This window comes from Carcharhinus amblyrhynchos, chromosome 13, assembly GCF_965287045.1.
Source record: "Carcharhinus amblyrhynchos chromosome 13, sCarAmb.v2.hapA, whole genome shotgun sequence".
Lineage (NCBI taxonomy): Eukaryota > Metazoa > Chordata > Chondrichthyes > Carcharhiniformes > Carcharhinidae > Carcharhinus > Carcharhinus amblyrhynchos.
Genome location: NC_137336.1, coordinates 51,354,527 through 51,369,214, shown reverse-complemented (window position 1 = coordinate 51,369,214; position 14,688 = coordinate 51,354,527). Strand labels below are relative to the sequence as shown.

The 14,688-nt window shown below is 42.0% G+C and overlaps 1 protein-coding gene across 1 annotated transcript in view; it reads right to left on the bottom strand.

Moving 5' to 3' along the window:
• Positions 1 to 1,374: 1,374 nt before the first annotated feature.
• ccnjl (cyclin J-like) overlaps positions 1,375 to 14,688 on the bottom strand; it is an 88,455-nt gene continuing 75,141 nt past the window's right edge. The window contains exons 4-5 of the mRNA XM_080201686.1: positions 13,415 to 13,574; positions 1,375 to 2,567 (exon numbers count right to left, since the gene is read on the bottom strand). Coding sequence (XP_080057812.1) covers positions 2,111 to 2,567; positions 13,415 to 13,574 — 617 coding nt within the window. The 3' untranslated portion in view covers positions 1,375 to 2,110. The remainder of the gene's footprint in view (positions 2,568 to 13,414; positions 13,575 to 14,688) is intronic.

The following is a 14,688-nucleotide window of genomic DNA, read 5'->3' as shown; positions in this document are numbered from 1 at the left end:
AATTACTGCTGAAATGGACAAAGACCACATTTCATTAGAACATGCCTTGACATGACACAAAGAAACAATGGATTACTTAGATGCCTAACACTAACATATCATTGCACTAAGTCACTCACCCCATGAGCCTAAAACTCCCATTACATTAAAAACTGAAAAAACTAAAACAGTAAAGTCTTAAACAATTCTCCCTTCCTGACAAATCTAAAAGAAAACTACAGCCTTCAGCTATAGGTTCAGAATTGCAGCTCAATTTCCTTAGAAAATTAAGAAAGGACTTGCCATATGTTTGTTGTCACTCTCCATTACAAGAAACGTTAACCCCTGATACTTTGCCCAAGTGGATATTTTTCAAGCATGAACCTGGACACTTAGTGTTAGTGAGCAATTCAATCAGGGAGATGATCACAGCCAAGTTTAACTCTGTCCACGTATGAACAATTCCTGCAGTGGGCTACAGGATAGAGATCAAAGATGACAGCCCTTTCTTTAAACTGGGGATCTCAGGTGACTTGTAGAAACTCCTCACCACTCCTCCCACTAGGGATGGATGAGGCTATATAAGAATTTGCTTCAATTAGGCAGTAATCTTAGCTTAAATATGAGCAATTAAAAATTACATTGAAAATGAAATATTTACTGAAACAAGATTGTTATGAAGATTACAGCTTGTTAAATTTTGGATCTGATCTGAAAGCTGAATTCTACGATTTAAATACAGTTGCATGAATTTAATTTCTTAGTTTACAATAAAGTCCATGGAAATAAACTGAACAAAGATTCCAAAAATAGGCATTTTACAAAAAGCAGTTAAAGAAAGCCTCTTTGGATTCTTCTGCATCAGAAACCACCCCTCCCGCACCGCCCCAAAATGTAAATAGTCAAGGTGTGTCGCACTCCAGCAAGGCTAGTTTTCATCTTCAATACTGTGGAGGTGAAACTCAGGTCAGATGGAGGGAGAACCCAAGTTATCCTGAGGTAATTGTCTTGTATTTATGCTGATCATCAAAAATAACAAGAGGTATTTATTAATTTGTTTCCCTTCTGTGAAATCTCAAGAGGCCTTAATGAGTTTTTAATTATTGAGGAATTTACCCTTATGTGCGCAAGAGATCCTCACCTAGTTTGTTTGGTTGTGCCAGCTTCTTGGTTTCACCATTAGTACAACCAGAGTTCTCTTGTTCCCTAAGCAGCCAGTGTTGAATCCAAAACAAAAGGTTCAAATATCAGTTCTATGTTACCATCTATCCTCTAAACAGTTCTGTTCCTAAACTTAGAATTTTCAGTAGATTACCTTTGCTGAAGTGATGAGTAGATTGAATCAGTGAGTGCATTTCTCATACTACCTGCCCGCCCACCCGCCCACCCCACCCCAAAATGAAAAAGTATTAATTCACAAATGCAGCAGGCAATCATTGTCTGGGATGGTTACAGTTATTGTGATTAGCAGCAGTCAATGTAAGAAGTCAGTTGCTGCAACGTTGCCTTGCCTGTCATGCAATTGAAAGGGGATACAGTGCCGTAAACAGTTTAAAGTGAAGGTACAGCTAAGACACAAACCATATTGCACTAGCAAATGTCTCACAATACTCCCTGGATAAAACACTAAAACATCGCAGGCAACATGTGTTAAATTAACACAAGTGGGGCTAACGGCATTGCCTTCAAGTAAAAAAAAGTGACCCCTCACACCCTGACAACCACCCCTGCCCAATAGCTTTCAAGTAAACAATATAAAAATGTCACAGTAATAACAGCCCTTTATGTAAGTTAAGGCAGCAGCTTAAAAATTTTCTTCAAAAAAGTATCTTGTCTTCTCCAAATCTATCAAAATATTTTCATATGGCTTCCTGACATCCCATTGGACTATTTAGTCTCAAAACTGTTTGTTCAGAATACCAGCAATGGGCATTCTCAGTCCAATATAATTAGCACATTTCCAGAAAAAATTGTAACAAGAAAAGCTGCATGGCAAATGCATTCTTTTGCATATCAAAAAATAAAAAAGTTAAATCAGTGTAATAAATTGTATCGCTTCTGAGAGACGGTTTCCAACGTTGAAAAGTAGACGGGAAGATGGTTTAGAGAAAAAGCATTATTGCAATTACTGTCATCTGTCAAAACAGCCAGTTGCATATGTTTGATGTCCACTTAAAAAATTACTACCATAGGCCACAGCAATGCAGTGTCTGGGCTCTGTAGTTATGGCAACCTGCATAGCTATGGGTCCCTGAACAGGCAGAGCCCTTACTGTGGGCTGTAGACTGGCCTGCAAACCTGGGTATGACTGTAGCGTATAGCTGCTGCCAGTACTTCCTGAGACAATGGTCGCTCGGCGACCCTGCACGTGGCTCCTGTGGGCCTGAACCGAAGCCTGAGGTTGCAACGGCGAATGGAACTGTACGAGCTGGGAGGAGTTCTGGGTGAAGTGTTGATACTGACCCTGTTGGAACAAGAGCTGTGGTGAGGACTGATGTTGATGTTGTTGTTGCACTGTTGTTTGCTGTTGTAGAGTTGACTGTTGTCCTTTGGTTTTGTTGGCTTCTTTGACGTCATTATCGTGGGCACTAAATACAAAAGACACCTTGGATCAGACACTTTCCAATATTACCTTCCAACATTCATAATATGTGCCACCAAGACAAGCACAATAATTCCACATTTTAATTATTTGAATTTATGATAGTTTGATTATTGCAAATTTGTGAATTTAAGATATTTTCTGATACCCTTTTATATCAAATTTTCTTTATAATTGGTTGTTAATTTATAGTAATTAATGTATTGAACTCAAACAATCAGGTAGTTGAAGGGGTCAAATATCAGGATGAAGAATTCAAAATTGAAGCAGTGAAACATTGCACATTACATTTCGTTTTCTGATCTAAACCTTCTGCTAGCGAAAGCAGGCCATTTATACAATTCAAAGATACAGTATAATAACCAGAATGCACAGAGTCTTTAGTCTCAGGACTCTTCTTACTTATTGCAATTTATTTGAATCATTATATGGGGCGGAATAAATAGTTATGCAAGGTCAACACAAGTGCAAGTTTCACCCAAAAATGACTGGGTTTCTATAAAAAACTGAGATCCAAAGGCTTAAACTTCTTGCAGAAATAATACATTCTGGTCTAAAGAAGTCTATTACTTCAAACAAAGGATTCAAGCAGGAATAATCCAGGACCAAGTGTTATATGATTCACAGCAATTTTTCTTTCATCTTCCAACTGTTCCTCCTCTCCAAAGCTCTAACTTATTGTGGTATCTCATCCAAATGACTCTTCACACAAGATCTAGACTGCATGCACATGTAGAAGGGCCATATGGGGAGGCAATGGCCTAATGGTATTATTGTGAGACTATTAATCCAGAAAGTTTTGGGCTCATGGGTTCAAATCCCACCATGGCAGATGCTGGAATTTGAATTCAATAAAATAATCTGGAATTAAAGGATCTACTGATGACCATGAAACCATTATCAATGGTTGGAAAAACCCATCCGGTTCAGGAAATCTGCTGTCCTTCCCTAGTCTGGCTTACATGTGCTGCCTGAGCCACAGCAATATGGTTGACTCTCAACTGCCGTCGGACAACTAGGGATGGACAATAAGTGCCAGCCAGCTGGTGATGCTCATGTCCCGTGAACGAATTAAAACGGACTTGAAATGTTAACTGTCTTTCTGCACACATGCAGCCAAATCCTTGAGCTTATCCACCCTCTTCTGTTCTTATAGCATGTATATATGCAGGCTATTCAGCTCTGGAAAACATTTGAAGAATCATTCTTGTCTACAAGTAAAATGCACACTTTGATGTGGTGAATCAAGTCGATGGACAGTAAACAAAGGCTGAAACCTCAACTAACTTCTCACTTCATTGATCTAGAGGTAAAAGTGTTAATCGTACTGCTGCCCAAACTAATGAGCAAAGACAGGCCAAGAATCCAATGTGGGGTCCTTCTGATTTGATTTGATTTATTATTGTCACGTGTTGGTATAGTTTCTTGCACACTATACACACAAAGCATATAGTTCATAGAGAAAGAAAGGAGAGAGAGCAGAATGTAGTGTTACAGTCATAGCTAGGGTGTAGAGAAAGATCAACAATGCGAGGTGGGTCCATTCAAAAGTCTGACGGCTGCAAGGAAGAAGCATGTCTTGAGTCGGTTGGACATGACCTCAGACTTTTGTATCGAGAGAAGAGTACCGTCCAGGGTGCGCAGGGTCCTTGATTATGTTGGCTGCTTTTCCGAGGCAGCAGGAAGTGTTAATGGGTGGGAGGCTGGTTTGAGTGATGCACTGGGCTTCATTCACGACCCTTTGCAGTTTCTTGCGGTCTTGGGCAGAGCACGAGCCATACCAAGCTGTGAAACAACCAGAAAGAATGCTTTATTTGGTGCACCTGTAAAAGTTGGTGAGAGTCATAACTGACATGCTGAATTTCCTTAGTCTCCTGAGAAAACAGAGGCATTGATGGGCTTTCTTAATTATAGTATCGGCATGGGAGGCATCAGGACAGGAAATCTGAAGCTCATTGAGATCTGAACCCACAATAGTGGTGTCATCAGCAAATCTGAAATTGAGTTGGAGGGGAATTTGGCCACACAATCATAGGTCTATAACGAGTATAGTAAGGGGCTGAGGACACAGTCTTGTGGGGCACCGGTGTTGAGGATTATCACGGAGGTGGATAGGTTGCCTATCCTTACTGATTACGGGCTAGGAAGTTCAAGATCCAGTTACAGAGGGAGGATCCGAGCTCCAGGCCACAAAGTTTGCAGATGATTTTCTTAGGAATAATGGTGTTGAAGGCTGAGCTGTAGTCAATAAATAGCAGTCTGACATAGGTGTCTTTGTTACCTAGGAGTTCCAAGGTTGAATGCAGGGCCAGGGAGGTGACATTTGCTCCAGAACTGTTACAACAGTAGGCAAACTGTAATGGATCCAGGCAGTCGGGAGGGCAGAATTGATTCTTGCCATGATTAACCTTTCGAATGATGGAAGTCAAAGCCACCGGATGATAGTTATTAAGAGTGGCACAGTGGCACAATGGTTGCCACTGCTGTCTCTCAGCGCCAGGGACCCGGGTTCGATTCCTGGCTTGGGTCACTGTCTCTGTGGAGTTTGCACATTCTCCCCATGTCTGCGTGGGTTTCCTCCAGCTGCTCCGATTTCCTCCCACAGTCTGAAAGAAATGCTGGTTAGGTGCATTGATCCAAATAGGCACTGGAGTGTGGCGACTAGGGGAATTCCACAATAATTTTGTTGCAGTGCTAATGTAAGCCTTATTTATGACTAATAAATAAACTTTCTAAACTTCACTTTAAGATAAGCTGTTTGGCTTTTCTTTGGTACTGGGATGATGGTCATCTTCTTGAAGTAGATAGGAGCTCAGATTGTTGTAAAGAGAGGTTGAAAATGTCTATAAATAGCCCTTCGAGCTGATCTGCGCAGGATCTGACTGCTCATCTTGGTACCCCATCCTGGCTAGTCACTTTCTGTGGTTGACCTTCGAGAAGGCTGCTCTGACATCTGCAATGGTGACCTCGGACACAGGTTCATCCGAGGCTTTCAGGGTGGAGTGCTCTCACTGACCTCTTGCTCTTCTGGTCTGCATGCTAGTTTTGTTGCAGGTAAATGCTTTTGGAAGCCACATAAACAAATATTGCAACTTCTAATGTGCCCGCTATAAATGTTCTGCATGCTCAGCACCAGGATATTTTCCATAGCACTGCTCATGTGAGAAGAATGGGAGAAAATTGTGGTGACAACCAGGAACAAGTTGGACTCCACCAATACAGAACTGGACCCAGAACCATGGCAACACTTAATATAAATATACAAAATAAACCAAGCATCCAACTAAATTCAGATACCCTCATTAGAATCAAACTTTCAGGAAGGATTATCTCAAAGTCAAAACTTGCAGATAAAACAGTAAAATTTATGTTATCAGCACATTTGCTAATCACAATTCCTGATGTTCCCCAAATAAGAATTGTCACTTTCTCTACCAGAATCAATTATGAAGTTATCTAGAACCAATACTCTATACTGTTATTTTATATTTCAAAACCATGCCTTTGAAGATTTTGAAGCAAAAAGAATACTGTTCTTTACTCCTCAGTACTTATGTATTAGTTCATACTACAAGTATTGCACTGTTTTCCATTGGTAATTGAAACTCTGTTAATCCACATTTTCAATTAATTGGCACAATCCATCCACTGCGCATGCTGAATAATAAAGGTTTTACTGCAGTTGCTTTGAAAATCTTGGTGCTAAATTGCCTATCTTGAATAATTCCTAAATCATTTCAACCTACACAACATCATGAGACATCTAGCATGTGCAGGTGTCATTTGGTGCATTTATCATACTAAATAAAATAAACTAGACAAGTCCTTATAATGGGAGTAATTTAGTTCTCTGGAAGCCTGAAACTGGAACAATGCGTACAGCAACTGATATTTTTATTTTCTCCACTATCTCACAGTAGTCTCTTACTAGACTGAACAGAATCTTTGCGAATAGCATTTGACTATAATAAGAGTAGAGAAATTACAGGTTCTAACTTACCTATTTGGAGTCAATTTTTAATTTGTCTGAAAGAGATTTATCTAAGAAATGCGCACAGACGGTGCAGCACGGTGGCACATGGTTAGCACTGCTGCCTCATACAGCCAGGGACCCGGGTATGATTTCTGACTTGGGTCACTGTGTGGAGTTTGCACATTCTTCCCGTGTCTGCGTGAGTTTCCTCCGGGTGCTCCAGTTTCCTCCCACAGTCTGAAAGACATGCTGGTTAGGTGCATTGACCCAAACAGGCACCAGAGTGTGGTGACTAGGGGAATTTCACAGCAACTTCATTGTAAGCCTTACTTGTGATTAATAAATAAACTTTAAAACTTTACTTTAAAATGTAGAACAGGGATATGGAGTAAGGGGGGAAAAACACGTTTTGGGAGCTTTGATATGTTCAAATTAGATTTCAAATGGGGATAATAGTGGCAGGTTGTACTATTGGCTTAAATGCCCTTTTTAAGGGGAGTTGGTGAGGGGTAGGAGGGCTCCAGTATTACTGGAAAAAATGCATCTGCAAACATCAAGTGATGATATAACAGAGCTCAGCAGGATATAGCCTGTTGGCAGTGAACATCTAGGCTTACATGAAGAATGTGCACTTATAGGCACACCAATGCAAGTCATGTGACACCTCTGAGACAATATTCCAGCCAAATCCAACATTCAGAACGGGGGAAAAACGCTAGAAGATGAGGAAGAGATGGACTTGCTTTTCTCTTTTTATTGAAGGTACTTCCTTATCTTGATAGCCGGAGGGAGCAAATCAAATTTCTCAAAATTACTCTATTTGTTGACAAAGTTGGAAATGAGTTTCTGGAGCCCTGCTTTGTAAAAACAGGATTTACATGTCCTTAATGCAAGGTGGGAATGGGTTAGCTTACTTATATTGGTTCATTCAGATGTTAAATTATTGCAAATTCAGTTTACAATAGCACTAGAACATGGAGCAAAACATCAATCATTTAAATTCAACTTCATGCCATTCCCGCCATTACATCATGTTTATTGGTCAGATGCACAGTAAAAACAGGAAAGCAAATGATCTGAATAGCTATAAATTAAGAGAAGGAAATGCACATGAATACCTGGGTGTGCTCATATACCTGTCACTGAAGGCAACCATGCAGGTGCAGCAGGCAGTGAACACGGCAAATGGGAGGATTCAAGTACTGGAGCAGGGATGTTTTACTACAAGTATACAGGGCCTTGGTGAGGCCATACCTGGAATACTGTGTGCAATTTTGGTCTCCTTATCTGAAGAATATGAGGATGTAGTCCCCAAAAGGGTAGGGGGTTTTAAATCACACAGGCAGCATGGTCGGTGTAGGCTTGGAGGGCCAAAGGACCTGTTCCTGTGTTGTAATTTTTTTTGATGTTCTTGCTATAGAAGGAGTGCAGCAAAGGTTCACCAGACTGATTCCTGGGATGGCAGAACTGACGTACGAAGAGAGATTGAGACAGTTAGATGTGACCATACTTCACGTGGAGCTTAGAAGAATAAAGATACCTATAAAATACTAACAAAACAGGGTAGAAGTAAAAAGGATGTTCCTGATGGTGGGTGTACCATGGGTCAGAGTCTAAAGATGCAGAGTAAACCTTTTAGGACTGAGATGAGGAGAAACTTCTTCACCCAGAGAGTGGTGAGCCTGTGAAATTTGCTACCACAAAATACAGTTGAGGCCAAAACATTATATATTTTCAAGGAGTTGGATAGTGCTCTTGGGGCAAAGGGGATCAAAGGATATGGGGGGGGGGGGGGGGAGGTGGAAAGGCTACTGAATTGGATGATCAGCTATGATCATGGCAAATGGTGCAGAAGGCTCAAAGGGCCAAATGGCCTCCTCCTGCTCCTATTTTATATGCTTCTATACCCATCAAATGCAAAACCAGATCCCTCAACACTGAGAATGTAAGTACCATCTCAATCAATGCCTCGTTCAATGCTTATGCGATTTGACAATCACTTCAAAGATACTAGAGAAGCAAATGTATTTCCAGTAATGATGAAAGATGAAAGGTCAAAGAAACAATAACAATTAATTAGTGGGAAGAGGTCCAAGGCATCAATTTTCAGTTCTCTTTAATCAGAGTTCTACTGCAGGGCTGCGATTTCAGGATTTGTAGCATTTGTGCTGCAAATGTTGTAGCATTTATAACGTTTCATTTTCCAATTTTATAAACAAAATTAAACTAATGCCGGATTCCAATATTCTGCACATGCAACACAGAACCTATTGAACTCAGAATATTCAGGCTAGACCAGCTGTCTTGTTAGCATGGCATTGGCATGGAAACTGCAGTTCAGAAACTATCAGATTCCAAGAAACTTTCAATTAACGCCATCTGCATTTATCTGTATAATTCTCAGTCCCATTCCAAACCAGGCATCATCAAAAAGAGAGCTGGGAGAACTGCTTTAGTTAAAAGTTCCACATAGAAAGAACTTTGGAACAGGAAAATAAATTACTCTCATGAAGCCAGTCTCTAATTCAGAGAGCAACCAACTTCTACAGGAGTAGATAGAAAGGGGAGGGGAAAGCAAGAGAGGAAGGGGGACAGCAAGAGAGAGAAACAGAAGAGAGCGCAAGGGAAATGATTGTGGTGGGGGGCGGGGGGGCAGAATGGGAAAATGGAAAGTGGATAAGGATAAAGAAAGGGAAAAGGGGGCAGAAAGGATAAAGAGTGGGGAGACAAGAGAAACAAGGTGACAGAAGAGACAAGCAGTGGGAGGATTGGAGGAGGACAAAGTGGGTTCCCGGACACGTGTCCTTTGTTTGAACAGAGGGGAGTATGGTAGGATGAGAGAGGAGTTGGCGAATGTGGACCGGGGGAGCGCGTTGGAAGGTAGGTCTGCTGAGGAGCAGTGGAGGGTTTTTAAGGAGATCTTTCTTGGTGGTCAGCAGAAATTTATTCCGATGGTCAAAAAGGACCGTAGGAGGAGAGGTAATAAGCCATGGATAACGAAGGAGGTGAAGGAAAGTGTTAAATTAAAAGTGGAGGCGTTTAGAGTAGCTAAGAGTAGTGGGCGAGAAGAGGATTGGGAGAGGTTTAAATGTCAACAAAGATTGACAAAGAAATTGATAAAGAAGGGTAGGAGAAACTATGAAGCTGGGATAGCGCTTAATATAAAAAAGGATAGCAAGAGTTTTTATAAGCATATAAAAAGGAAGAGGCTGGCTAGGGTGAACGTTGGACCCTTAGAGGATGAGAAGGGGGACTTAGTGGTAGGGGATGGGGAAATGGCTGAGGTCTTGAATAACTTTTTTGTTTCGGTCTTCACGGAGGAGGACGTGAATAATTTGCCGGGTGTTAGAGATGGAAAGGTGGTAGGACTGGAGGTCTCAATGATATTACTGTTACTAGAGAGGCGGTGCTCGACAGACTGGAGGGGCTGATTGTGGACAAGTCCCTGGGACCGGATGGAATGCATCCGAGGGTTCTGAAAGAAATGGCGGAGGTGATAGTGGATGCCTTGGTGGTTATTTTCCAGACGTCGCTGGATTCCGGGGAAGTGCCACAAGATTGGAAAGCGGCTAATGTTACGCCGTTGTTTAAGAAGGGTGCCAGGCAAAAGGCGGGGAATTATAGACCGGTTAGTTTAACGTCTGTTGTAGGTAAAATGTTAGAATCTGTCATCAAGGAGGAAATAGCGAGGCATCTTGAGGGGAATTGCTTGATAGAGCAGACGCAGCACGGTTTTGTTAAGGGGGAGTCGTGTCTGACAAATTTACTGGAGTTCTATGAGGATGTGTCTAGGGCGGTGGATAGAGGAGAGCCGGTGGATGTGGTCTTTCTTGATTTTCAGAAGGCGTTTGACAAGGTGCCTCACAAGAGATTATTGCAGAAGGTCAGGGGACATGGAGTTGGGGGTAGGGTGTTAGCGTGGATAGAGGATTGGTTGTCAAATAGGAGGCAGAGAGTGGGGGTCAATGGGTGCTATTCGGATTGGCGGTTGGTGACTAGTGGAGTGCCTCAGGGGTCGGCGCTGGGGCCTCAGCTATTTACCACTTATATAGATGATCTGGAGGAGGGAACCGAGTGTATGGTGTCGAAATTTGCTGATGACACCAAGATTGGTGGAACGGCAAATTGCGCGGAGGGTGTGGAAAGTCTGCAGAAGGATCTAGATAGGCTGGGCGAATGGGCCAGGAACTGGCAAATGGAATTTAATGTTGGCAAGTGCGAGGTGGTCCACTTTGGTAGGAATAATGGTAGGAAGGATTATTACTTACGTGGAGAAAAACTGCTGCAGGCGACGGTGCAGAGGGACCTCGGGGTCCTTGTGCATGAGTCGCAAAAACCCAGCTTGCAGGTGCAGCAGGTGGTCAGGAAGGCAAATGGGATGCTGGCCTTCATAGCGAGGGGGATTGAATATAAAAGTAGGGAGGTCTTGCTGCGGCTGTATAGGGCATTGGTGAGGCCGCAGCTGGAGTACTGTGTGCAGTTTTGGGCGCCATACTTACGCAAGGATATTTTGGCCTTGGAGGGAGTGCAGAGGAGGTTTACTAGGCTGATGCCAGAGTTGAGGGGGTTGAGCTATGAGGAGAGGCTGAATAAACTAGGCTTGTACTTGTTAGAGTTTAGAAGAATGAGGGGAGATCTCATTGAGATGTATAAGATGATGAATGGGATGGATAGGATAGAGGTGGAGAGACTCTTCCCGCTTAGAAAGGACAGTAGGACTAGGGGGCACACCTCAAGATAAAGGGGGGGGCGGTTTAGAACGGAGTTGAGGAGGAACTTCTTCACTCAAAGGGTGGTGAATCTCTGGAATTCTCTGCCCGTTGAAGTGGTGGAAGCTACCTCGCTAAATATTTTTAAGACGCGGGTTGATGGGTTTTTGATAAGAGAGGGGATTAAGGGTTATGGGGAGAGGGCGGGAATGTGGAACTGAGCCACGGCAGATCAGCCATAATCTTATTGAATGGCGGGGCAGGCTCGAGGGGCCAGATGGCCTACTCCTGCTCCTATTTCTTATGTTCTTATGAATGGATAGGAGGTAGAAAAGATGGAGGGGGAAAGAAAGAAAGAACAGTGACGGAGGAGAAATGGGGAGGTGGGAGGAGGTAGAGAAAAGTAGAAGGAGGATGTGAGGGGGGAAGGGGATAGAAGGACAGAGAAGTGAAATGAATGACAGGCAAGTGGTTGGAAGGAAAAGAGGAAGGAAGGGGCCAAATCGATAGAGAGGGAGAGGGGAATGAAAGAGAGTAAAGAAAGGGGTAGGGAGATAGAATGTGGAGGGACAGGAAGAGGGGGAATAGAGGAAGAGAGGGGGAAATGGCATAAGAAAGTAGGCAGGGAGAAGGAGAAGGGAAGGTGACTGGAAAAAATCCTTTTACTCTCAAATCTTACTTTTGGTTTACTGATTTTAATCTGTTTGTGCTGTAACCTTAAAGCCATTGGAAATTCAGGTGACTCAAATGCTTCCAAATTTTACAGATATGGGAACATAAAATTTTTTAATTATTAGTCTGAGCGGAGAGATTCAGTCTCAGTGGAGAGATGAAAATGATACCAATCCACTCAAAAATCAAAACCTTTGTACAACTCTGTGAAGTGATGTGTTGTTAAGCACAAGAAACAATGAAAGCTCCTTCAAATAGGTTAACATGTTGTAAGATTTATATAATGTTCTTCAAGTGTAAATAAAATCCCCATTATCTGCAAGCAGCTGGATCAAGAGCCAGCAAATAACATCACCTTAATTAAAGACTGTGCAAAAAAGGAGCCTCCTAAAGAGATAATTTACATTATCTTAGCTTTTGAAGATGCTAGTTATTCATTGCATTTCTCAAATGTTTGGGCAAGGAGTTGAGTGCTCCTTAAAGTAAGGGATCGATAGGTGAGCAAGCAAGTGCAGTTCATAACTAGGAAATTGCATATGGACTCTAGACTGAATGGTCTTAATGGTTTAAACCATTCTCTCTTGCTGCAAATGTTATATCCTTAAATAATTATTTTTAACTAACAGAAAATCTATAAACAGAAAATACAATTCATAGAATCCCTACAGCACAGGAAGCAGCCATTTGGCCCATCTAGTCTGCACCAACTCTCTGACAGAGCATCTTACCCGGCCCACCCGCTGCCTTATCCCCGTTACCCTACACACTTTATCCCATTAAGCCCCCTAATCCACACATCTTGGAATACTAAGAGGCAATTTAGCATGGACAAGCCATCTAAGATGTACATCTTTGGACCTTGGGAGGAGTCCAGAGCACCTGGAGGAAACTCATACAAACATGGGTAGAGTGTGCAAACACCACACAGTCACCCAAGGCTGGAATCAAACCCGGGTTTCTGGTGTTGCGAGGCAACAGTGCTAACCACTATGCCACCATGCCGCCCTGCGGAAGTTCAGTGTCTTACAAGATGACATAGATGTTATCCTGCTTATCCCTATATATTGCAGCGGAATAGTTGAGTAAAGCAGGTACTCACAAATGCCTGAAATAAAGGTCTCCTCTTTTCATTCTAGCAGCTAATACAGAACTGTGTCGTCTTTAGACTGTGCTGAGGAAGATAACTACAGATTACAGTTACACATTAAGTACTTGGAGAGAAAGATGAGAATTTCCACAATAAGTATATGTACTAAATTTAGAATATTTAAATACAAATCTAAATTAAATTCAATAATATGCTCATAATGTCATCCTTAAGAAAATGAAGATGGAGGTAGGTTTTACAGCATTGCTGAAACTCCATTTGAGGAAGCCACACAAATCACAATTGCACAGAGAAAACCATGTCCCTTATTTAAACAGTCCTCCTTCTTTCATGTTATGTAAATAAGAAAAAAAAAAGTGGATGTGTCTTACATAAGCATGAGCTCAACACAGGCAGTCAGGTGTTCCCACGTATACCCAGTCAGCAGGTGAAGGTGAGTGGTCAGGGACGGACTGATGTGTAAACAAATACGGGAGGCGGTTATACAGGCAGCTGCTACCAGTGATGGACGAAAAGTCAGAAAGCTGTGATCTACAACAAGAACAATAAGATCAGTCTTAAAGGGAGAATGTAACCTAGTCTTTCACATCACCCCATTTTCTGCTGACCTACACGGACTCTTGTTCTTCACATCTGCAATTCAAAATTCTTATCCTTAATTTCAAATTCCTTCATCGTCTCACGCCCACGTTTTATTCCTAACCTCCAGTCTTGCCACAACCATCCAACTCTTCAAATTCACAATTCAAAGTAAAAATGTTAATTACATTTTGCCACCTGTACCAGCAAGTTCCATTTCCAACATTCAATAGAAGAGCAGAATGAAAGAAATAACTTGCATCTACCTAGCACCTTATCACATCTCAATTATATTGCCAAGTGCTTTACAACCAATTAATTATTTTGAAACTATAGTGTCTGCTTCTAGAATCTTAAACATAGCAAAATAGATGAATGACCAGTTTTGAGTGGGGTTCTCTGGCCTCCCCCTGGTGTCTTTCTTATGGCAAGAGATGGCATGTGGATCTTCTGGCCTCGCTGCTGTCAATGAGATTTCCCATTGACTCCAGCCCATGTCACTGGGAGACCTGAAGCCAACTTGCTTTTCTGGTACTTGTTATAGTGCCTACTTTTTAAATAGTGCTAGGAAATCTTTTACTCCTTTGACCAATCAGACATGGGGCATAAATTTCATGGCTCACATGAATGATGGTTTGTATTATAAAGTAGCAATCTCTTAATATTACATGTAAGTACTCAGATAGTCTTCTTCCTAATTTTTTTTACTTCTGGAGGAAAAAAGAACCTATTACTTGGGCGCTCATTTATCTTAAAATTAGGATGCAAATTACTGTATGGCCTAGTAGTCTCCTACTCATCCGAGGCTTGATCGCTGATCTTATGCCGAATTAGACGATCAGATAAAGTGGCAGCTGTGATACTACAACTGGGGAATAATCCCTGGTTGCTATTTCCGTGGAAGGTGCACAAGTGGAGGCAGTGGGAGAGAGAAGGGTTGGAGTTCACTTATGATGCTTGTCCTTCCTCTCCATGAAGAATGCTTTGTCTGCATTTGTTGCACATGATGAGTGACCATTTAGGGTGAAGTTCTAGAGGTTACCTAATGCTCATGGAACTACATCCG